At 40.6% G+C, this 25,882-nt stretch overlaps 1 protein-coding gene and 1 pseudogene across 2 annotated transcripts in view; both read right to left on the reverse strand.

The window, feature by feature from the left end:
• Nucleotides 1-25,882, reverse strand: part of DCAF5 (DDB1 and CUL4 associated factor 5) — a 103,266-nt gene that overhangs the window by 64,581 nt on the left and 12,803 nt on the right. For both annotated transcript variants that reach the window (XM_032344586.1, XM_032344587.1), the window contains exons 2-5: nucleotides 13,073-13,216; nucleotides 10,612-10,648; nucleotides 9,590-9,729; nucleotides 7,769-7,898 (exon numbers count right to left, since the gene is read on the reverse strand). In XM_032344586.1, the coding sequence (XP_032200477.1) occupies nucleotides 7,769-7,898; nucleotides 9,590-9,729; nucleotides 10,612-10,648; nucleotides 13,073-13,216 (451 nt within the window). The remainder of the gene's footprint in view (nucleotides 1-7,768; nucleotides 7,899-9,589; nucleotides 9,730-10,611; nucleotides 10,649-13,072; nucleotides 13,217-25,882) is intronic.
• Nucleotides 21,845-22,638, reverse strand: LOC116591574 (annotated as a pseudogene).

The raw sequence follows: 25,882 nt of genomic DNA on the forward strand, positions 1-25,882 counted from the left end.
GTACCATGTACATATGTATGTATGTATTTATTATTATTATGTTCAGTTAGCCAGCATATAGTACATCATTAGTTTTTGATGTAGCATTCAATGATTTATTAATTGCATATAACACCCAGTGCTTAAGAATATGTAACAGGGGGCACCTGGGTGGCTCAGTCGGTTAAGTGTCTGCCTTTGGCTCAGGTCATGATCCCAGAGTCCTGGGATTGAGCCCCAAGTTGGGCTCCCTGCTCAGTGTGGAGTCTGCTTCTCCCTCTCTCTCTCTACCCCCTCCCTTGCTCTCTCTCTCTCATGCTCTCTCTCAAATAAATAAAATCTTTAAAAAAAAAAAAAAAAGGTATGCAACAAAGGAGCAAGGGTGCTTTTCCTGAGGAGTTACCATTTGACTGTGGACCCTGACAACTAACTAAAATTTGGCCAAAGAAAAGCGCAAAAAAATTTGAGACATACTCCTCTATGTGTATTTGTATATGGAAGAGAGTACAAGGAGAGAGAGAAGGGACAATGGCACCAGAGAAGAAGCAGACTGCTTACTGAAGGAGTTTTTATTTTATCCAGTAAAGCAGGTCATACATTCATTCCAAAAAACATTTTCTTAGAGCATCCCACACATAGGTTCTGGGGATATGGCCATGAACAAAGATATCACGAATCCACTAAAACTCCTGGGTAGGGAATGGCAAGAGTGATGTTTAAGGAAGTGTACTACATGGCAGAAGCAAGAGGCAAGCTAAGAAGCCAGTAGTCAGTCCCTTTTGAATAGAGCTATGGGCCTGAGATGGAGGTAGGGCTTTCAGAACTGAAAACAGTGGCCAGGCACTAACACATAGCAAGGCTGGGTATGGCAGAGGGGCAGAGAGATAGAAAAGGAAAATAGGACTCTGGGCTTTGGGCCAGGATGACTGTGGGAGTGATGGTGACACTGATAAAAAGAAACAAGAAAGGAATACAGTTCTAGAGAGAAAACAAGTGCTTATTATAGGTTTTGGTGGATGGAACACCTGTCTGAGTATTGTATAGGTATGTAAAGATGGGTGAGTGGGGAAAGAAAGAAAAAAAGGAGTGGCTAACCAGAAGGCATGTCCCCCAATTAGAGCTAATCATTCTGACAACTAAATGCCAATGGTCCCCAGCTTTTCTCTTGCAGTTTTCTACAACACCATCCAAACTGCTGGGTCCTCCTGACTGTCCTCTCTCCCTCTTTTGTTCCTTCAAACCACTTCCTAAAGAGCTGGTGATATTGCTACAACCACTGGCATCACAGGGAAGGCAAGTAACCAGGTGAAGATAATAGTGATCTCGGATTTTTTTAAATGTACTTTAAGATTTTATTTATTTACTTATTTGAGAGAGAGAGAAAAAGAGTGAGAGGTCAGAGGGAAAAGCAGACTCCCCGCTGAGCAGGGAGCCTGATGCGGGACTTGATCCTGGGACTCCAGGATCATGACCTGAGCCGAAGGCAGTCTCCCAACCAACTGAGCCACCCAGGTGCCCCTTTTTCAAAAAGATTTATTTATCTATCTATCTATCTATTTATTTATTTGAGAGAGAGAGAATGAGAATTAAATGTACTTTAAATACATTAAGTAGGGGCGCCTGGGTGGCTCAGTGGGTTAAGCCGTTGCCTTCGGCTCAGGTCATGATCTCAGGGTCCTGGGATCTAGTCCTGCGTCGGGCTCTCTGCTCAGCAGGGAGCCTGCTTCCTCCTCTCTCTCTCTGCCTGCCTCTCGGCCTACTTGTGATCTCTCTCTGCCAAATAAATAAATAAAATCTTTAAAATAAATAAATAAATAAATACATTAAGTAGGGTGTCTAGGTGGCTCAGTTGGTTAAGCATCTGCCATCAGCTCAGGTCATGATTCTAGATTCCTGGGACAGAGTCCCACGTCAGTTTCAGTCTCCTTGCTCAGTGGTGAGCAAGGAGCTTCTCCCCCCCAACTACCAGCTTGTGTGTCCTTACTCATGCTGACAAGTAAATTAAAAAAATAATAAATTTAAATAAATACATTAAATATACTTAAGTAAAGTATACTAATTCTAAGTATATAGCTCAGTAATTTTTTTACTGAAGTATATACCCATGAAACTACCACCCAGATATTAAACCCTGGAAGCTTCCCTCATGCCTCCCTAAGTCAGTACCCTTCCCAAACGTCACCACTATTCTGACTTCTACGACCTGCCTGTTTTTGAAGGCCATATACACTTCCGTATCTATCTGGCTGCTTTCATTCAACACTCACCCACGTCAAAGTGGGTACCTACAATTCATTCTTATGTCTATGTGGTGTTCCATTGTATGGCTATTCTGCAGTTTACTTATCCATTCTCCTTCGATGGACATTTGTGTTGTTTCCAGCTTTTGGTTGTTATGAATAAAGCATCTGTGAATATTATTATACACAAATTTGGTGGAAGTCCGTACTCACTTCTCTTAGATATACCTAAGGGTGAGATTGCTGGTCATAGAATCACATGTGGAGTTTTAGCAGACATTGACAAAAGAGTTTTCCCAAGTGGTTGTACCAAATTACCCTCACCTAAAATGTATGAGATTTTCAGTTGCTCCACACTCTTATCAACACTTGGTACTATTAGTCTCTTTAATTTGAACCATCCAGGATCTACAGTGATAATTACTGTGGTTTTAACTTGCACTGCCCTCAGGAGTAGTGAAGCTGAATGCTTTTCAAATGTTTATTGGCTATTTGATCTACCTTCTTTTGTGAAGCACCTATTCAACAGTCCTGCTCATTTTAAAAGTTCCATTTTCTTTTACTGATTTGTAGTTCTATTGCTGATCTGTAGTTCTATTAGAATAGATTCTGTAGATAGGAATTCTTGTTCAATACATGTATGATGAATATTTTTTCCCAGATCATGGCTATGGCTTGTCTTTTGGCTCATCTTTTCACTTGAGTGTCTCTGATGAACCGAAGTTCTTAATTTGAATGAAATCCAATTTAACATTTTTTTTCTTTCATGTAAAGTGCTTTTTGGGTCATGTTTAAGAAATCTCTGTCTACCCTAATGGCCTTGCATTCTGGTCTGGACAGGCTCATTCTTTAAAGTTTCAACAAACACCAGAGCATGAGCACCTTCTCCAGCCTCTGAAGCTGTACCCTGAGCCCCATTATAGCATAAGCAACCCTCAAAATGCAATGCGGAAGAGATGGTCTGGTTTGTTCAGAAGGCAAGGAGTTACATTTAATTTGGTCTCTACAGCAGCAGAATTGAGAAAGTCCCTGCAAAACAGACATCTAACCTAGAGGTCTCCCAAAGCCAGGTGAGGTCCTGAGAGCAATTTCTTTTTTAATAGTAGGAATTTGCACTCGTTGCCCAATTTCATATGTGTCATTTACACACCACGTGAAAGCACCATCTTATAAGGTAAGTCTTTATAGGAATTCCTGGCTTGCCCTAGTTTTATTATTGAGTAGGAAAAAATCACTCTCCTTATTATCCTTGTCAAAGCAAGACACTATTACCTATCACAGAACAGTTTCTGACAGCAAGTGACAGAAATTAAAGATACGAGAAGGGAGAGAGGTGGTGTGTGAACAGTCAGCTGAGACAGGGAATGAAAAGGATGAGACAAGCTGAGTAACAGCAGGGGAATCTTTACTTTTTCTGAACTCCCTCAATGTTAGAAGATGGCAGATCTGAAACCTATTCAGAGGCCATTGCACCAGTCCAAGCAAGACATAACTGGGATGTTGGCAGTGACAAAGAATAGGATGGCTGCAAAAAGACATCAGCAGAGGGGCGCCTGGGTGGCTCAGTGGGTTAGGCCTCTGCCTTCCACTCAGGTCATGATCTCAGGGTTCTGGGATCAAGCTCCACATCAGGCTCTCTGCACAGCAGGGAGCCTGCTTCCCCACCCCGCCCCCCGCGCCGCCCACCTGCCTCTCTGTCTACTTGTGATTTCTGTCAAGTAAATAAATAAAATCTTAAAAAAATTATAATAATAAGTAAATAAATAAATATAGAGCCATTAATACGCTGAATAACTTTTTCTTCTTGTGGGTCAAAGGTCTCTAGGAGAACCTAGTAAAAACTCTTTCCCAATCCCATGTGTACTCAGTTGAATACACAGCACACACAATTTTACTTGCAATTTTAAGGGGTTCACAAATTTCCTAAAATATCTCCGTAGACTTTAAGTATCCCTTAGAACAGATCTACCTTGTTCCAGGGTTGTCGTCCCAGGGGATTCAGAATTGCCCCACGATCTAGGTTGAGGTTTCTAGGCAGCTGTGTTCAGGAGACAAATCATCTACTGCCAATTCAGCATTATCAATCTTGCATGGAAATGACAAAGCACCCTCTTTTCCTTCCCAACACCAATTTATACTGAGAGAATTCAAACAGAAAAGATCTGTAATTTAGTCCCAAAATACCAGCAGATGAAGAACAGGACCCCAAGAATATTTCATGCTCCTTTTCTGCCTCATTCCCATAGAACCCCAAAGAACCTTAGAAGAGTTGAAAGAAACAGGTAAAAACATCCTAGTCCACTGTGCTCCTTCTTTTTATTCCAAGAAAGAAATCAGTTAAGAATATCAATTAGCCTTATTAGATGACTTTTCTCCCATATGGGCTTTGAAAACTACAGGTTACCAAGGAAACCATATAACCTCACCCATAATTAAAGACATAAGCAAAACAGGAAGAGAATATTTCCCCCCATAAGACACTGTAAGTGTTGGCAAGGGTCTGGAAAAATGTGTAGTCATGCATAGTTGGTAGGTTTGTAAATCACTACAGTCTTGTGGTGACAAGACAATGTGACCATTTTTAACAAAAAATAGAAAAGCATACACCATTTGATACAGCAATTTCCTATAGATATTTTTGCAAAGGTAGGCCAAGATAGCTGTGCCAATCAAGCTCAAGGCAACGCACTGTTTATAATGCCCAAACTGGAAACAAGAAGTCCTGGCTGTTAGATACACCATATAAATGGAACATCATGCAGCCATTAAAAGAATGTGCTAGAGGGGGTGCCTGACTGGCTCAGTCAGTGGGGCACAGAACTCTTGATCTCAGGGTTGAGAGTTCGAGCCCCATGTTGAGTGAAGAGATTACTTAAAAATGAAATCTTAAAGGGCACCTGGGTGGCTCAGGCAGTTAAGCATCTGCTTTCAGCTCAGGTCCTGATCCCAGAGTCCTGGGATGGAGCCCCATTACATGGAAAACTGTGTGTGCTTGTGTGTTCTCCCTCTCCCTCTGCCTGCTGCTCCCCCTGCTTGTGCTCTCTTTCTGTCTCAAATAAATAAATAAGATCTTTAAAAAAAAAAAAAAAGGAAATATTAAAAAAAAAAAAAAAAGAAGAACATGCTAGATCTATAAGTGCTGATAGGAATAAAGCTCCAATACATATTATTAATTGAAAAAAGAAGTTGAGGGCACCTGGGTGGCTCAGTGGGTTAAGCCGCTGCCTTCGGCTCAGGTCATGATCTCAGGGTCCTGGGATCGAGTCCCATATCGGGCTCTCTGCTCGGCGGGGAGCCTGCTTCCCTCTCTCTCTCTCTCTCTCTGCCTGCCTCTCTGTCTACTGTGATCTCTCTCTGTCAAATAAATAAATAAAATCTTTAAAAAAAAAAAAGAAAAAAGAAAAAAGAAGTTGAACATGGTTCCTTTAGCCCAAAGTTTTTTTTTTTTTAATATTTTATTTATTTATTTGACAGACAGAGATCAAAAGTAGGCAGAGAGGCAGGCAGAGAGAGGAGGAGGAAGGCTCCCCGCTGAGCAGAGAGCCCGACGCGGGGCTCGATCCCAGGACCCTGAGACCATAACCTGAGCTGAAGGCAGAGGCTTTAACCCACGGAGCCACCCAGGTGCCCCTAGCCTAAAGTTTTTAAAGGATAGATATACATGCTAGTACATGTATTAAATTATGTTCTGATACATAAGAAACTGTTCATTATAGTTATCTTTGGAGAATATGACTAGAGACCAAGAAGAACCATACTGATGTATAAACATGTAGAAAATATAAGAGAGGTAATCTGGAGATGAGATTTTTTTCTTTTCTTTTTTTTTTCTTCTTTCGTTATATTTCTCTAGATATAAACCTTATATTTAATACATGTTATTTTAAAAATAAAGCAATAGAAGGATTAAAACACTCAACCTCTCCTCTACTCTCCAGACACTGCTACAGCATGCACTGCTCAAGCTTTCCACTAGAAATGAATAGCTCAGGGCCCCACTCCAGTAGCCAGCTATTCATTACAATGGTAAGCATGGGAGGTAGCAAGTTGGGAGAAGACTGGCAGAGTTAACACAGTTCCCGCCCTTTGTAATATGGATAAGGCAGAAGAGCTGTTCTTGAGGTGCTTGGGTGGCTCAGTTGTTGGGTGTCTGCCTTCAGCTCAGGTCATGATCCTGGGGTCCTGGGATCGAGCTCTGGATCAGGCTCCCTGCTTCTCCCTCTCCTACTTCCCCTGCTTGTGTTCCCTCTCTAGCTGTGTCTCAAAGATCTCAAGTGGCAGAGAATGTTACAGATGAACACAGGGAAACACAGGCAAGGAATGAGTATCCCCAAGCATACAGTGCAAAGGCATAGTAGGGGTCCCGCCACTATACGCATTTCAGTAGGGGGGAAAGCAAGGGCTGAGTGTGTATCTACCAAAGGGCGGGAGAAACCTCTGCTGCCCTACAGAGCCTGAGGGAGTCCTGCTCAACAAAAGCAGCACCTCTCTGGCCTAACAGATCTGCTGCAATAGTTGTAGATCCCTGTGACGGCCCCATGGAGAGAATTAGCTAGAAATTAAAATCACCAAGGAAGATAAACCTCTGTACTTAATTGCCTTTTTCATCGAGATCCATGAAATAAATCATAACCTCGCTTACTTTCCATAATATTCTTCTGCAATACTGCTTTACAAAGTAGGAAGTTACCTCCATGCAGAATTTCCAGAAGAGCAGACAATGCATGTAAGTCTTTTATTAAGCAAAGCTAGCTTTAAGTACAGGTGCCATAAAAAGTTGTCCATGGGCTTTAAGGAACATGAAAAAGTCTCCTACTCACCTCCACCTACACATTTCCCTTCGTGATGCCTGAAATTCTCCCATTAGTGACTTGTATATCATTGGTTGAAGATTGTCTTAAGTGTACTCTTTTAATAATGCAAACAGAAGGGAAAACACATTAGGTCCCTAACACTATAGTGCAGTGGCTCTTAACCTTTATTGTCTTAGCCACTGGTTTCTTTGAGACACTTAAAACAAAACAAAACAAAACAAAAACAAAAACAAATAAACTCCCTTCACAGAAAAATGCACTTAGATGGGTACATAATATCATTTCCACACAATTTGGTGGATTCACAGTTCTCTCAAAGCCATGTAGAAAACCCCTCCTGCCTAGAGCTAAGAATCCCTGGTTCAGTGGCTAGGAGTTTAACAAACTCTCCTCCTCCGTCTCCTCCATCCCCCCTGCAAGAGTTCCCAGGCATCTGGGGAACTCTGGGCTTAAAGACAGAAGGCAGTACTGAAGGGAGGTTCTCATCTATTTGCCTAGAACTGACTTGTCTAGAGTTAGATTACAATTTATGAGTCCCTCAGCAAGGAGTGTGGATTTCTCAGACTGCCTGTCTCTTGGGGACAGGGCTCCCCTGGCTTCACAGGCACCAGTATATGTCAGGAGATGGACAACTGAGATCAATGGTCAAACAGGTTTTCACGACCCTGCTGATCACATCACCTGAAAGTTGAGGCAGGGGCAAGTTTTAACACCATATGAATAAATGGGGCTCACCTCTGAGGTTTTCGAATATCCCAGAGTCCCACTCCTTCCTTTGAATTGGCTGTGGCCAATAACCTGGGCTCCACAGGGTTAAACATGACACTGTGAAAAGCGGATGGATAGTTTGCCAGGCAGAAGGGCTCTGTGAATAGAGAAATGACAATCAGCCCCAGAGCTCATTCAGTGCCTCTGGGCCAGAGGCAGTCAAAGCAGGAATGTGACCCTGTAGAAACCATCCTAGTAGCTGGAGCCCCAAAGCAGTACATCACCCCAGCAGTCACCCCTGCTCATTCTCTGCACACACTTACGTCTGAAAACAGCAACTCTATCACATATAAACAAACTGGAAGCTATAATACTCAGAAACACTGAGTATTCTACCTCTTCAGATCCTGTGACAAACGGAAACGGTCACAGGAACTGGGAAGGTAAGCTGTTTTACAATAAGTAAGACTGAATTCCACATGAGCTGAAAAAACTCACAACCGATTACTGATAGGATTATTGTACCTTAATCCAAATTTATTAGTTTTAGAAATTAAAAGTTTTTAAAACTACACAAAGATTTAATGAAGACAAAGAAAAACAATGAGAAAATTGAAGGTGAGGAAAAACAATAGCACAGTGTTCTCTCTAAATTGCTCCCTAAACAATCTAAGAGCCTCAGACTAGAATTCTATGATTTCATTCCCAGTATTGGAATATTTCAAAAAAAAAAGAAGAAGAAGAAGAAGAAAAGAAAGGGAAAAAAGGAACCTAACACCTGAACTCTTACATCCAGCCAGCTCCTAATCAACTTCACTCAGAAACCCTGCAGGCCGCTGCCTGTATTAGTGGGCTCCAGGCAAGGAAGGAATCACTCTGCTACCCAGGACATACTTTTGTGTGGCAAGTGTTTAGAAGCAACAGACAGAAAGCACTGCCCAGTCTAGGATTTCCACATGGGACACAGCAGAGACTCTGGGCAGTCCAGACAGAGGACATGGTGACTCAACCCCAGCTGCTCCTTGCAGCTACCTTATCTGCCTGACCCCAGAAACAAGCTTTTCCTATAGCCCGAGTCTCTGTGATGAGGCACAGCTCTGCATGTTAAACGCTTTGACTACAGAATAATAAGATCCAGATCCTGTCAGACAAGACAGGCAGGAGAGTAATTCTGTGTACACAGGTATGATCAAGACAAAGCTGCACTGAAGGTGGGGGCAGGGGGAACACCGAGGGTGATGCTGGAGGAAAGTCTTTGAACAAAAACAGAGTTAGAGAGTGAACGCTTTACTCAGGAAACAAGCTGAAAAGATGTGTTTCCTGAAAAACTTCAGAGAAATTCAACAAAACAATCCTTCATTTTATACTTCAGAAGCCCAAAGAGCACACCTAGAGGAGGAACTCACCTGGACAATCCCCCTTAAACGGGGTGCATCTGCCATCGTTTTCAGTTTCTATACACAAACATCAGAACACCCCCGTTCTCTGTGAATAACCAAGAACTGTGTGTGTCAGCACCATACGGAGCTGGCCCCTGGTAGCTGCCCTCTACAGTGAAGCCCTGCATCTTCTATTCCTTGAGGCCACTGAACACCAACATACGGTGGCGTTTCCGACAGGCCCAAGGGTTTATGGAGGCTCACAAGCGACTGAGAAGGCCTAAGAAAGGTGCCTCACTTCTGGCTAACGCACATGATGGAACGTCTACAAACACACATCTATGCCCCACCATGAGAGCTGCCTCTCCCTTTCCAACTCTCCCATGCAGGTTACTCAGGTCATAAGCTGCTTCTGCAATGAACCTGACATCAAACTCTTCAACACAGTCCAACAGCCCTTTGACCCTACCTCCATGGGGAGACTCCCGGATGTCCCAGATGAGAACCCGGCCATCATCTGAGGAGCTGGCAAAAATGTTGTCATTCACCGGACTCACTGACAAGCCATATACTGCATCTTCATGAGCAAACACATCCAAGGTCTCGCTGCTGAGAGACAGAGAGCAGAAAGAGGCACACAGGCACACACATGCACACAAAGACTGCAGAGTCCCAGCCCTCAAGTTCCTCACGTAGGGCTCTCCCTCATTTCCAGTAAAAAGTCAATCGAGCGAAACCCAAAGGATATTGTATTTCTTTAAAAAGTAGGTACCCAACTTTCAGGTAAAAAATAAAAATTCATTAGAAAAGCTTTTTATAGATTTCATGGTTTGTTTTTTTGCACTAAATGAGCATAGTTGAAAAAGTGATTCAATAGATGAGTTTAGTGTTTTCACTTCCTGCGGAATGTATCTGCTTCTGTACAGAGCTGGAGGGTGGTGCTTGATTTTCAAAAACAAGCGAACTTCAAAGCAGTCAGATCTGGTATCAGCAGGGGAAGAGGAGGATTGATGTGGCTGTCTGGTATGTGAGCAAGAGCATGGCCCTGGGACCAGGCAGCCCAAGTTCAAATCCTAGTACCACCTGACCCTAAGTTACCTAATTTTCTACACCTCAGTTTCCTCAACCACAATGACACTAGAATCATACAGCTTTATAGAATCACTGTGAGGATGAAACTGATGAACACATGTAAAGCACTTAGAATAGTACCCCACATAAAGATTAGTTATTATTATGCTGTTGTTTTCTTCTCTTCCAACCTCTTCCTTTAAATTTTCACCTAAATAGTCTAAGTTCATTCCAACTTTACAAATTCTTTCCTTAATCAAAATTTTATTTCAAAATTATTACAGAAATCTGTTTCAGAAAAGGACTGCTGGCTTCATGTAATTTCCTTCAAAAAACAACTACTTCTGTCTAAAGAGATATTTGCCTTTCTTCATGTGAAAACCGGAGTCAGTCACCTTCACATACCAACAATCTATTTACCTTTCGACATCATGGAGGATAACTTGCTCATCATTTCCTGTAAGGGAGAAAAGTAGACATTTGATAATTCCTGCAAAGTGCTACCTGTCCATATCACAATATGAAATTTTCAAGTTTTCAGAAAGCATATGAACAAAGTCAATGTTAATATAAATTAGGAGTATTAATTAGAAAAAAAGTTTTATAAAAATAATTTCAGAAAGATATAAAAGAATTTTCAAAAGCCTAGTAGCAACTAGGTGCTTTCCAAAATGAATTACTAAATGGATTATAATATATACATATATATATGTACACATATACATATATATATATATATATATATATGTGAAATTAAAAAAACAAAAAACTGTGGCCATTAAGAAACATAAAGGAGTAAATGATCATGGGCAAATTAATTCATCCAAGCTAGCTTTTTTTTTTTTTAAGCAAAACAACTGTGAGACTTAGAATACAGATAACCTATGCCTCAGTTTGTTTATCTATAAAATAAGGATAATTGTACCTACTTCATAGGGTCATTGCAAAGGTAAGAGTACATTCCCAAAACCATTCAGAATAGGGCCGAGCAATTAGTAAGTGCCTAATAAGTATCTCCTGATATTCATATCCTTATCATCTCACAACATTAAAATCTGATGATTGTGTGATTGTAAGTGATGGGAAAATTTTTATCCACAACTTCTTTCTATTGCATTTTTCTTTATTCCATCAAGGAATCTAAAAATACTACATTCGCAATATGTGTAGTCCTGCCTTCAAAGTGCTTATATAACCAAACATAAAAACCTGAATATGGAAAGAAAAGTAAAAAAATTCCCACTCTACACTGAAAGCACAACCAACAGTCACTTCAATAGAAAGTAACAGTAGCAGTAGAGATGTGGCCCGGGACATCCTAGATCTCTGGCTATAAACTCTATTGTGGGTGCATACCAAGTAATCAAACCCAGACTAAAGCCTCCTAGGTAACAGGCACAGCTGAGGTGCTGGGGATACAAGAAGAGGAAGAGGAAGATTCTGCCTGGCCCTCAAAGAACTTCCAGTCCATCTATGCAGCAACTAATAATGACAAAATGAGTTATGTTGTAGTGATATGCTCTATAATGGGGACACAGAAAAAGGAAATAATATTTCCTTCAGGAGTGGGTTCGAAAGTACATGGCAGAAAAGGAGAACGTTTTTATGGGGAAGAAGATATCTGAACAGAAACTCCAGTAACTCAAAACTCTTACCAGTGGAAGACTTAGGGGAATTAGTGGGGACTGGACAATTAATCATGATCCATGAAGGAAGAGCAAGAGCAAATGATACAAGGGCTCCTAAGATGGCTAGTGGTTTAGTGGGCTAGAGTACAAGATGCTGGGGAGGGAAATGAGACTCAAGAAGTAGAAGTTTACACTTCATCCTGAGGACACTGTAGGGTCAGAGGCTGACACAGTTAAACTTTATTTTTAAAAGAAAACTTGTAATAAATAAGGAGAGTTACAGAAAGGTTGCAGAAATCACAAAGGCCACTGCAACAGTCCGGATCAAAGATAAGGACCCGAACCAGGGCAGTAGCTACAAAAAGAGAACAGAAACTAAAGGATGAATATGAGAAGCTTGCAAGTCTAGTTGGTGAGTGACAAGATACGTAAATGAAAGAAAGGAAGGTTTGAGGATGACTTCAAGATTTCTGTTAAGCTGAACTATGTGGAAGTGTCATTTTTTAGTTAAAAGTGCTTCAATATTAGCAATTTCTGAAAGTTAAATCTAATAGCTTAAATCATTATGTGAATGCTGACAGTAACTGAGAAAAGGAATCCAGGGAACATGAGGAAATATTTGTACAGGAGGAAGACTAATACTCTTGGCTTTAAGATCTGCCGCACTTAAATTGCTTTTAGAACACATAGCTAGATATTCATGGCAAAATCTGCAGTGCAAAAGAGAGGAGAGAACTAGAAATGTTGTGGTCAGAAAGGAGTGTGGTTGATAAGGACCACCGAGAGGCTGGCTTGCGCCCAAGCCATTCTAATTGTACTCTAACACAACGTTTTTCGAACAGGAGCCATCCATGGATCACGACATCAATTTGAGTCACAAACTTTAAGTTCTTTAAGAATAAAGTAGCATTTAAAAAAAATCAAAATGTACCACACAGAGTAAGGTTAAGTACTATTTTAAATATGTGTGTGTGTTTCTGCATGCCAGACTGCAATGTAGGAAGTTTTCTACCAAAAACAAACAAATGACAGTGAAGAATCAAAAGAACAGAAGGAAGGAAGGAAGGAGGGAGGGAAGAACTGCGCTCCTATACCTGTCTAAACTGCTGTAATGCAGAAAAGACAAGCTATGGGAAACCAGTAATTCTACAGCTCAGTGAAATAAAGAAAAACAAGGAGTTATTTTAGCACTCCTTTATCTAAAATCTCAGCCACGGTGAATTGCCCAAAGTAGAAATCTCCCTTCTCCTCACCTCCAGAGAATACTTTGGTGTTCCCACTGTTGAAAGCCAGGCAAAAAATGTTGGAATGGTGCTCTCCTTTCAGCTGTATGGGCTTGACTCTGGAGTGGATAGCTTGTTCCATGTGCCATAGCAGAACCCGGCGGTCATCTCCTCCTTGAGAGGGGAGTTAAGAATCTAGGGTTAAAATGACTGACACTTAAGGCTGACACTCAGTTTTGCCAGCCCTGAATCCCATCCTTTCCAAAACTGCAACTCCCCAATTCTGTAAGATTCTCATGGGGCACATAAACCCAGGACTCTACCCCCTTAACCATCAGTAGACACACAATCTCTAAGCCACTCATTTTTCCCCAGAAAAACTTGGACATATAGAAATGGAAAGGGATAAACACTGATATTGAAACCCTCAGAGCCACCCTATTCCTGACTTTCCAGAGACTCAGTTTAAATATTTCTTCACTTGGGGCACCTGGATGGCTCAGTTGGTTAAGCATCTGCCTTTGGCTCAGGTCATGATCCCAGGGTCCTGGGATAGAGCCCTGCATCGGGCTCCCTGATCAATGGAAAGCCTGCTTCTCCCTCTCCCTCGGCTGCTCCCCATGCTCGTACTCTTTCTCTCTAATAAATAAATAACATCTTTAAAGATTTTTTAAATAAATATTTCTTTACTTGCTACCTAAAAATCCTTCTATAAAGCCCCCCATTTTTTAAAAAAATATATTTTATTTATTTATTTGACAGAGAGATAGAGAGCACAAATAGGCAGAGTGGCAGGCAGAAGGAGAGGGAGAAGCAGGCTCTCTGCAGAGCAGGGAGCCTGACCTGGGACTCTATCCCAGGACCTGACATCATGACCTGAGCCCAAGGCAGCTGCTTAACTGACTGAGCCACCCAGGCACCCCCATCCCCCCCCCCCCCCCCCCCCCGCCCACCATTTTTTGTCTAACAGAAGCTGAGCTGGTTTCTAATGCTTGCAACCAAAGAACTCCACAGTAATACTTCTAGCATACTAGTTTTCTCTCCTTAATGTGACCTCATTGACTATGGGACAGCATGCAAGTGACAACTAAGGAACTGCCTGCCCCAGGCACCATCTAGACAGAGCCTAGCTCTCATAAAGCCCAGGCCAGCTCTTCCCTCTGCATAACTCACAATCATCTGAATTAAATGAGCAGTATTATACTGCATGAGCCAGCTTCTAACAAATGAGAAGATGTATATTCTATGTATTTTTTATATTTGCAGATGCATTAAAAATGTCTGAAAGATGAGTAACTTTCAAGTGTTAATGATTAACAGTGGTAACTATTTTCAGGGAACAGGATTGAAAGACGGGGAAAAAACAGATTGGAGGGTTTTTACTTTTATTTGATATATTTGGCACTAACTTTCTACAACAAGCCTATACTATTCTCCCAATAAAAATTTAAGTTACAAAAGGGGCAAACACAAGCAGCAAACCACAGCTCTCTGTACCTCTTCTTTCCCTCCTCCATTCCATCCAACAGCCACAAATTATACACATCCATATAAGGGCATACCGTGCAGCCATGAAATCAGTAAATCTGTAAGAACTAACTTGGAAATGTGTCCGTCTTTATTAAGGGGAAATGTAAGGTATAAAACAGTATGTGTATCAAACTTCATTTTGTGTAAAACAAAATTTTAAAAAGCTCCATGACTGAAGGAACTTTGTCAATTTTGTACACTGCGGAGTCCCCAAAACCTAACTGAGTGCCCTCAAAGAGCAGACTTTGAACTAACATGTTCATATTTGCATATATATGCTTATATTCTCCTACTTATCTGGCTATTATAAAAACTGTTTATAGTGGGGACGCCTGGGTGGCTCAGTGGGTTAAGCTGCTGCCTTTGGCCCAGGTCATGATCCCAGGGTCGTGGGATAGAGTCCCACATCGGGCTCCTTGCTCGGCAGGGAGCCTACTTCTCTGTCTGCCTCTGCCTGCCTCTCTGCCTGCTTGTGTACTTTCTTTCTCTCTTTCTTACAAATAAATAAATAAAATCTTTAAAAAAAAATTGTTTATAGTGGACACCACCTCCAGGCTAGAGTTGGGAAACTTTTTCACTGTGGAAAATTTACATATAATGTGAAATTTACCATACTAACCATTTTTAACTATACAATTCAGTATATCTGCACTATTGTGCAACCACCACCACTATCCATCCCCAGAATCTTCACATCATCCCAAAATGAAACTCTGTACCCAGTAAACAATAACTTCTCCCATCCCCAGTAACCACCACTCTACTTTCTGCCTCTATGAATTTAACTGTTCTAGGTAACTCATATAAGTGGAATCATACGATAGTTGTCTTTTTTATTCATTTTGCATAATATCTTCAAAGATCATCCATATTGAAGCATGTATCAGAACTCCACTCTTTTTTGAGGCTAAATAATATTCTGTTATACACACTTACACACACCATATTTTGTTTATCCATTTATCAACTGATAGACATCTGGGTTGTTTCCATCTTTCGGCTATTCTGAATAATGTTGCTAACAACACGGATATACAAGTATCTGTTCAAGTCCCTGCTTTTAATTCTTTTGGGATTCTTTTTTTTTAATTTTTAATTTTTAATTTTTTATAAACATATATTTTTATCCCCAGGGGTACAGGTCTGTGAATCACCAGGTTTACACACTTCACAGCACTCACCAAAGCACATACCCTCCCCAATGTCCATAATCCCACCCCCTTCTCCCAACCCCCCTCCCCCCAGCAACCCTCAGTTTGTTTTGTGAGATTAAGAGTCACTTATGGTTTGTCTCCCTCCAAATTCCATCTTGTAATTCTTTTGGGAAGCTTTTGTACTTTAATTTTTACTTTATACCTTCCTGTAGTACTTGACTTTTTGTCATAAACATATTTCCTTTTATAATAATAAAAAAAAATCAAAGACGGTACAGTAGCTAAGTCAAAGTTATTCTCCCTCCCCTAGAAAGAAGTTGCTTTTGCTCCTTCGGTTCCTTCTTTCTTTGTCAAAATCAAGTTCTATGTCCCCCTCCCCCTTAATTGTCTATCAAACTGAACCCTTTAGTGTGGCTCAGTTCCTGTATTTATGATTTGCCTGTTTCAACTATGAGTTCTCTGGCCTGGGATGTTTATCTAAAAATTCTGTATCTTGAGGCACCTGGTTGGTTTAGTCAGTGGAGAACATGATTCTTGATTTCAGGGTTATGAGTTCAAGCCCCATGTTGTGTGCAGAGATTACTTAAAAAAAAAAAAAAAAAAACTTAAGAAAAATTCTGTATCTCTTTTACGTTAAAGTCATAAAAATAAAAGTGGTGTTTTTGTTTTATTTTAATGAATAATGACACAAAGGAATTTTTTAACCTATTAATAGATTCTTAACAGGCAGTGGGCACTTTAGTTCTCCATAGTTCTACTCTTCCTGTTTTTCCCCAACACTGAGGCATGGCTTTTGCTACTGTGTATCCTATATTGCAGAAGTATTTCTCTGTACCCACGCCTCTACCAAAAGTGTAAAATTAAAAGATAAAAAGGTCCACATGTTTCTTCTACTTACTCATGTTTCTAATCTAATCTCTCTGAGCCTGAGTTTCATCAAATATAAAATGCGGATCATAAAAGCTCTACCCTTAAGGGTTTTATAGATTATACAGCCAAGTATACAAGAAGGTTAAGTAACTTGCCATGGTCACACACATTAAGTAATGTGGTTGAGCTAAGATTCAAAAGCAAACAGTTAAAGACTCTACAGTCACCATCCTTTTTTAAGATTTTACTCATTTATTTGACAGAGAGAACACAAGTAGGCAGAGAGGCACACAGAGAGAGGAGGAGGAGCAGACTCTCTGCTAAGCAGGGAGTCCAATGTGATGTTGGGATCAATCCCAGGACCCTGGGATCATGACCTGAGCCAAAGGCAGACGCTTAACTGACTGAGACACCCAGGCACCCCATAGCCTCCATTCTTAACCACTATTCTGGGTTGCCTACCTTACAGAACCAAAAATAAACCGTAAATGAGAAAGCAGTTCATCTAATGGACAACTGAAGGGATCCCCCATCTTGGTAACATAACTCAAAAATGTGTAGGTTAGAATAGAACAAGGGAGCATAGGAATAAAAATAGAAGCTGACTAAACTGGAGTAAACTAAGGGGCCAGGAACAAGGGAGGGAACAAGGGACTCAGGACAGCCTGAGTTGAAAGATTTTAACAATACACAAAACTGACAACGGCTTAGGAGCCAAAATATTCAAAGAATTACTACGAATCAATTCTTAAAACCATTAGGAAAAGAGGCAAATATGACAATTCACAGAAGAGAAAATCCATATAGCCAAAAAATGTAACAGAGCATCTCAACCTCTAAAGTGATCAGGGGAGGGGCACCTGGGTGGCTCAGTGGGTTAAAGCCTCTGCCTTCGGCTCAGGTCATTATCCCAGGGTCCTGGGATAGAGCCCCCCATCGAGCTCTCTGCTCAGCAGGGAGCCTGCTTCCCCCTCTCTCTCTGCCTGCCTCTCTGCCTACTTGTGATCTCTGTCAAATAAATAAATAAAATCTTTTAAAAAATAATCAGGGGAATGCATATTATAATTTACATACATTCTTACAAAAGTGGCACAAGGAAATGCACAAGAATGTTCACTGCATCCCTGTTTATAGTAGCAAAAAAGCAAACAAACCCATGGACAACCTAAGTATTCACTAATATATAAATTAGTAAGTTCCACTAGAACACAACCAAATAGAACACCATACAGCAGTTAGAATGAACTAGGAATATGTGTAACAACACGAGTAAATCTTGAAAACCTAATGGTAAGTAATGAAGTTTCAGAAGGATATGTAAAAGATAACATTAAGTTTACATTTTTAAATATATAAATACCATAAATTGTAGATAAACACATCTAGTAAAAGGGGACTTCGACTGTATCTATAAAGTTCTGTTTAAAAAAAAAAAAAGGCTACAAGCAAATTTAATAAACTGTCAACATTTTGTCAGACCCAATTACTTTCTTTGCTTTTTTAATTAATTTTTAAAAATTTCAGTATATTTAACATACATATTATATTAGTTGCAGGTGTACAATATAGCAATTCAACAATTCTATACATTACTCAGTGCTCATCTCTCTATTTTTGTTTTATGTTATTAAGGAAGCATTGTTATGTCTCTTATTTTTTAATATAATTTTTAATTTTTTTATTAACATATAATGGACTATTTGCTCCAGGGGTACAGGTCTGTGAATTGTCAGGCTTACACACTTCACAGCACTCACCATAGCACATACCCTCCCCAATGTCCATAACCCCACCACCCTCCTTAACCCCCTCCCCACGGCAACCCTCAGTTTGTTTTGTGAGATTAAGAGTCTCTTATGCTTTGTCTCCCTCCAGATCCCATCTTAGTTTCATTTATTCCTTTCCTACCTCCCCAACCCCCCATGTTGCCTTTCAATTTCCTCATATCAGAGAGATCATATAATTGTTTTTCTCTGATTGACTTATTTCACTAACCATAATACCCTCCAAGAGTTCCAGCCACGTTGTCGTCGTCGCAAATGGCAAGATTTCATTTCCTTTTGATGGTTGCATAGTATTCCATTGTATATCTATACTACATCTTCTTTATCCATTCATCCGTTGTGTTATATCTCTTATTTTAAGTACGCTCCACACCCAAGTTGGGACTTGAATTCATGACCCTAAAATCAAGAGTCACATGCTCTAGCAGCTACACCAGCCAGGCGCCCTAGTACTGTCATGTTTCTTAAGTAAAATAATGGCATTATGGTGCTGTTAAAAAGAGATAAAAAAGTGCTCATCAATTAGGGATGCATAGTGAAATAGGTGAACTAATATGTCTGGAATTTCCTTTAAAATATTCGAGAAATAAAAAGGTAGGGGGGAATAGGTGATCAATAAAATGTTGGTAATTATTACAGATGGGTATACTACAATGTTGTGAATGCTTGAACATTTCTATAAAATAAAACATTTTGGATTTTTAAAATGTTTACAATAGAGGGGCAGCTGGCTGGCTCAGTCAGAAAAGCATTTAACTCTTGATCTTGGGGTTGTGAGTCTGAGCCCCACAATGGATGTAGAGCTGACTTAAATAAAAATTTTAGAAAATGTTCATGATAGAAAAAGAAAAATGAAAACAAGACTCCCCAGGAAGGGCTGGTTTACTCATGGCAAAGAAATATAGAACTGATGGCACTTCTACTTATTCAATCAGACCAATGCCAGGTAGCACAACCTCTCCTGAATTGGAGCAGCTTAAAAAAAAGAAGTTTAATAAAAAGGAAAATAATATCTACACCTATGCACTTAAAGACATAACTATTCTCTGGCATTATCGTTAGTGTTCATACTAGACATTCATATGATGATTTAATTTTGCCAAATAATGCTTAGCAATTTAAAATACGTGGTTATTTGTAGAATGCCTCAAGCAAAATGATGTGTCCTTAGTATCTAACACGATGATGACAGCCCAAGTCCATAGGAGATTGGAATCACTGAGTCAGAAATCATGGCTATGGCAGGGCCTGTTTCTTACACTTTGCCCTCGAGCTTAGTGTCAGAAGATATAAGGCGCACCCCCGCCACACACACACATTTCCTTAGGCAAGGTATTAAGAATTCTGTGCAAAGACAACACTTTTCAACCATGTGTTGTCAAAAACCACAGTGAGTGCAAACTAGGTTATCACCTGAAATTGCAGAGCTGCTTTAGAGCCAGTAGAGGGAGCATAACAGCTGTGGCCAAATCTCTGACCCCACAAAGCAAAGGAGGGCTAGTGGAACAACGATAAATCAGTTCAGAACCTGAAAAAAACTGGGTAGTTCTCCTCTCTCTGTGAATCATCTAGAAAAATTCAAAGGAGCGGAGATGTATTGTGTGCTTCCACACAGAGAGACTGTTGGACCTGCATATAATCAAGTGGAGAGAAGGATCCATAAAGCCAGCTCTGAGCACCAGCCAGTTCGGTCCTTCTGCAAGGTTGATTATCCCCAGTCTCTCTAGGGCTCCTGGGAAGCACAGAGACCTCATAGGAAGGCAAGGCCTTTCTGCTTGGCACCAGGAACAAGCAAGCGACAAGCAGAGGACAGGGCTTCTAAGCCTGGTTTACTCATGAATGACTGTTTAGCTTTAATTCATCTGAGAACTCCAAAGGAACATAAGCTACTCTGTTGCTGGTCATTTGGGGTTGATTTAATTCCGCACTAAACTCGCCAATTCATCCCAAAATGTACTATAATCACACTGCGGCAACAGTTTTGAAGTTACAAAAAAGCTTTATATTTAAAAGAGTACTCTTGGGATGCCTGGGTGCCTCAGTGGGTTGAAGCCTCTGCCTTCAGCTCAGGTCATGGTCTCAGGGTCCTGGGATAGAGCCCTGCGTCAGGCTCTCTGTTCAGCAGGAAGCCTGCTTCCTCCTCTCTCTCTGCCTGCCTCTCTGCCTACTTGTGATCTCTGTCAAGTAGATAAATAAAATCCTTTTTTAAAAAAATCGCTTTTATATTGCTGTAGTTGGGTTTTTTTTAACTTACAGAAACAAAAGGAAAATTATTCAGCACGCCTTAAATCTTTTTAGCCTATTTACTCCTTCTTTGCAGTGTATATATATCACCACTTTGTGAAGCCAAACTTTTTGTGTGGCCCGTATCTCTGCTGAGTTTTAAGAGCAGCCATGGAAATACAGAGGCTCAGCCTGTGGGCCACACAGCCAGCCACTTCAGTGAATAGGAAATGAAGTCTGTTTTGCTCTTTTCCCAAAGATGAAAATAATTAGCATTATTCTCAGCACAGAAATTCATTCACATACATCTCTGCTTGTGAAATAAGGATTATATAAACCCTTTTTCCAGATGAGGATCAGAGAGACATAATGACTTGCTAATAATGCAAGGAGCTAGGCCTGGAGCCTAAATTCAACTTGTATTCCTCTTACCCCAAAGTGGGGAGGCCAAAATACTACTATGAATTTTAAGTGAGTCTGCCCTACCACATTACACAGGAAAGAAAAGCATTTTCCATTTTGTCTTCATTAATTTTCTCCTAGATATGCCTGGCATTTTGCTGGGTTTTTAAATCATTTTCAAGTGTAGAGTTTTGTGGCATTAAATACATTCACATTTTCACATTGTTATGCAAGTATCACCACCACCCATCTCCAAAACTTTTACATCCTCCCAATCTGAAATTCTGTACAAAATAATAAATCTCCATTCCTGCCTCTCCCCTGCCCTTGGCAACCATGATTCTAAGTCTAGAGACCCTATTTCTGTCTTCAGGAGTTCAACTACTCTAAGTACCTCATATATATGGACTCATACAATATTTGTCCTTTTATGATTAGCTTATTTCATCATAATGTCTTCATGGTTCAATACGTATTTTGTGGCATGTGTCAGAATTTCCTTTTTAAGGCTGAATAATACTGTTTTATGTATATACCATATTTTGTTTGTCCATTCATGCTCCCAATCTTTGGCTATAGTGAATAATGCTATTATGAACATGAGTGTACAAATTATCTGCTCAACTCCCTGCTTTCAATTCTTTGGCGTTTATACCGAAAAATGAAATTCCTGGATAATACGGTAATTCTGTTTACTTTTCTGAGGAACTGAAAACTATTTCTGAGTATTGTTTTCCACAGTGGCTGTGCCATCCTACATTCCCACCAACCAACACTGCACTAGACTTCCAATTTCTCCACATCCTCACCAACACCTATTATTTTGTTTTGTTTTGGTCTTTTTTTTAATGTCCAGCGTTTATAATTCGAGGGCCAGCGCTCTTTCCCCACCTCAAGTTTATAAATTTTTGATTGGCTTGTGAGGCCAACGGGGATACTTCTTGTCTAATTTGGTTTCTGGGAAGGCTTCATTCAGGTCCTCAATGGTCATCTGATCAAATGAAACTAGGTTCTTTAGCTTCTCCAGCTGTGTCTTGTATTCCACAATCCTGGCCTTTGAGACAAAAACTTGGTACAACTTTTCACATCTTCTTTTTCTTCAGCATCCACCTGAACAATGTATTTATCCTCTGGCACAGAAATCTTCAGGGCATCAAACTTCTTCTCAAAGTCATCTACCAAGCCAGCCTTCGTCACATTGGCCTTATAGTAAGCCCAGTCGATAGTAGGGGGTTTCTCAGGGACAGTGGCCAACTTAGGGAGTTAGCAATGGCCTTCTGGTTTTGGGGTATGATCTCCCCAAAAGCTACTCAGTCAATAGTTATTAGAGGAAGTTTTCGCCCAGCCATCTTGAGATCCCTCACTGACCCTGGCTGCCTAGAGTCCATGGTCTTGTGTTGTTTTTAAGTAACAGTTATCCTAATGGGTTTGAAATGTTTGCTGACCTTTTTGACCTTCAAATAATACACCAAAATGACTCTCAAGTCCTTACTAAATATCTTGAAGCACATCATGCAGTCTGTTATTTTTCTTCATTGTTTTATTTTACATTTACCTACTCTAAAAGTCAGTAGTAATCAGGGGCACCTAGATGGCTCAGTCGGTTAAGCTCCAACTCTTGGTTTCAGCTCAGGTTATGCTCAGGAGTCATGAGACTGAGCCCTGGTTTGGCTCCGCTGGGTGTAGAGCCTACTTAAGATTCTCTCTCTCTGTCTCCACCCTCACAAGCTCTCGCTCTCCAAAAAAAAGAAAGAAAGAAAGAAAGAAAGAGAGTAGTCACTCTTCCGCTCTCTCACTCCATCTGGACAAAAAAAGTTGCCTGCAGTTTACCCTCATTGGTTTGGTGCTTCACTACTGGAAGGAAATGATGTCATACATAAATTTGAGATATTTATATGCATACTCTCCTCAAATCATATGCATACTCTCCTCAAATCACTTACGAAAACATTAAGAGCACTAATCTCCATCTACCCAAGCCTGCCACTTCTGTAATTAGACCTATTTTAGAGGCAGATGTAGCATGAGGCAGCACAGCATTCAAAACCACAGGCTTGGCATACAAGTGCAAAGGTTCAACTCTCGATGTCACTACCACTTACTAGCAGAGTGCCTTCAGGCAGGTAACTTAACCTCTCTCACTTGTATCCTCTCCTCTGCAAAACTGAGAAAATAACCCCACCTGTTTTATAGTGTTATGTTAGGATTAATGAGATAGATCTGTGTGGAGGGCTTGGCCCATTGCCTGATACACAGTGTGAGCTACAGAAATGTTAGCCAAATGTATGCCGTTTGAACTCCAACAATAGCTAACATGGCTAAATTTACTCTGGGCCAGGGGCTATCCTAAGGGTTTTACATTTAGTGGCTCTTCTAATCCTTTTAACTATCTTATCAAAGAGGTATTGTTGTTATCCTTATTATCCAGATAAAACTACAGAAAAACTAACTATCCTGAAGGTACACAGCAATCAAGAGTGGGATCATGGATCTGAATCCCAGCCAGGTACTCTGGCTCCAGAGACTGTACTCCTTACCAGGATACAATTCAGCCTCTCAAATACAACAGGGGCCAGGACAAAGCAAATGAGGGAAACCTGTCAGAGTGAAGGGCTGACTGGAAAACATATAACCCTTTTATTTTTTTTTTTTAAGATTTTATTTATTTACTTGAGAGAGAGACAGTGAGAGAGAGCATGAATGAGGAGAAGGTCAGAGAGAGAAGCAGACTCCCCATGGAGCTGGGAGCCTGATGCGGGACTTGATCCTGGGACTCCAGGATCATGACCTGAGCCGAAGGCAGTTGTCCAACCAACTGAGCCACCCAGGCATCCCCATATAACCCTTTTAAAGAACAAGCTGCTACTGAGCTCCAGCCAGTTATAGCCATAGAGGAATGCAGCCTCAAGATTGCCTGATCTTTGAATTTTTCAAGAATAGCCACCAACCTAAGGAGAAGGCTTTTTTCTTAAAGATTCTATTTATGTATTTGCTTATTTATTTAGAAAGCATGTGCACACGTGTGCACACAGGGGTGAGGAGGGGCAAAGGGTCAAAGGGAGAGTCTCAAGCAGACTCCCCTACTCATGACCCTGAGAGATCATCATGCCCTGAGCCTAAACCGAGAGCCAGCTGCTTAACCAGTTGAGCCACCCAGGCGCTCCCACAGACCGAAGGATTTTAATGTAACAGACCGAAAATCTCTCTGGTATGGTTTCAGATTCTACAGTGCAACTGATCTAAGAAACTTCCACTTGTTGAGTTTTGATATAATCTCAAAGAATATGCACAGTCATCTGATAAGGCATTAAAATACTCTTCCCTTTTCTAATTACATACCTGTGTAAGGCTGAATTTTCTTCAAATATGTCAGCTAAACCAATATTCCACAACAGATTAAATGTAAATGCCTTCATAACGTCTCACATTAAAAAGGTGGAAAGACGTGACAATGTTACTCCTCTCACTATTTATTATTTTGGAAAATAGTTACTATTCGTTATATTATTATGTTAATAAGGTTTATTATTTCCAGTCTTAAACGAATTTTTAAGCTTTACCAGCTTTAAATTCTAATACAGTAAAAGCTGATAAAGATGACCCACATAAAGTTCTTTGAGGTCTTCAATGACTTTTCAGAGGTCCTAAGACCAAAGAGTTTAAGAATTTTTTATTTCGAAAGTGGTTCTCACCCAGAGTGATCTCGCGCCTGAACCATCTGGCAACGTCTGAAGACATTTTTGGTCATCACAACAGGGGAGGTGCTGCTGGCATATACTGGTCAGAGGCCACGGATGCTGCTAAACATGCTACAGCGCACAGGACAGCCCCCCGTAACAAAGAATTACCCAGCCCCAATGTCAATACTGTTGAGGCTGAGAAACCCTGCTTTTGAGAAATATTCAATGACCTACCCAAAATATGTTAATATTAAGAAAACAGTTACAAAGCAGCAGAGATGACCTAATTCTAATTTTTTTTTAAAGATTTTATTTATTAGAGAGAGAGAACACAAGCAGGCAGAGCAGCAGGCTTGCTCTGCCTCCACGAGCTCTTGCTCTCCACGGAGCAGAAAGCCTGATGTGGGGTTTGATCCCAGGACCCCAGGATCATGACTTGAGCTGAAGGCAGCTGCTTAATTGACTGAGCCACCCAGGCACCCCCTAATTCTAATTTTTAAAAAAATTTTTTAAAGATTTATTTGAGAGAGAGAGGGAGAGAGCATGAAAACACGAGCAGAAGGAGGGGCTGAGGAAGAGGGAGAGAGGATCTCAAGCAAACTGCCGGATGAGAACAGAGCCCAACCTGGGGTTCCATCCCAGGAGCCTGAGATCATGATCTCAGCTGAAATCAAGAGTCAGTCACTTAACTGATCGAGCCACCTAGGAGCCCCCCAATTTTATTTTTAAAATATGTACATATGCATACAAAAAAGGCTAAAATATGTCGCATGTGTCAAAAATGGTCATCCTGAGTAGGTGGGTGTACTTCCTTTATCTCTTTATTTTATGAATTTCCTACAGTTAATATACGATCTTTTTAAAAACTTCTGAATAAGTGGGAAGCCTGTCTTCTAAGTACCCTATTCTACTGACTAGCATGATTCAACAGGAAATTCTCAATAGTAAAGGAAGGAATTAATGAGATGTCAAAGAACAAAAGCTCCTCAAATAGAGCTAGGGGAACACTAAAAACAGATTCTTGTGTCTCAATAACAGTAAGGATTCACCAGGAAGTTATTAAGATAGTATGATGCACTATAAGGTACTCCCAGACCACAGATCATGTCCAGTCTCACTTCTTCCATACAGAACTAACCTGGACAATATGTCTCCTGATTATATCACAGACACTCTCTTCATTTATTCTGAATAGTT

Source organism: Mustela erminea, chromosome 5, assembly GCF_009829155.1.
Source record: "Mustela erminea isolate mMusErm1 chromosome 5, mMusErm1.Pri, whole genome shotgun sequence".
Classification (NCBI taxonomy): domain Eukaryota; kingdom Metazoa; phylum Chordata; class Mammalia; order Carnivora; family Mustelidae; genus Mustela; species Mustela erminea.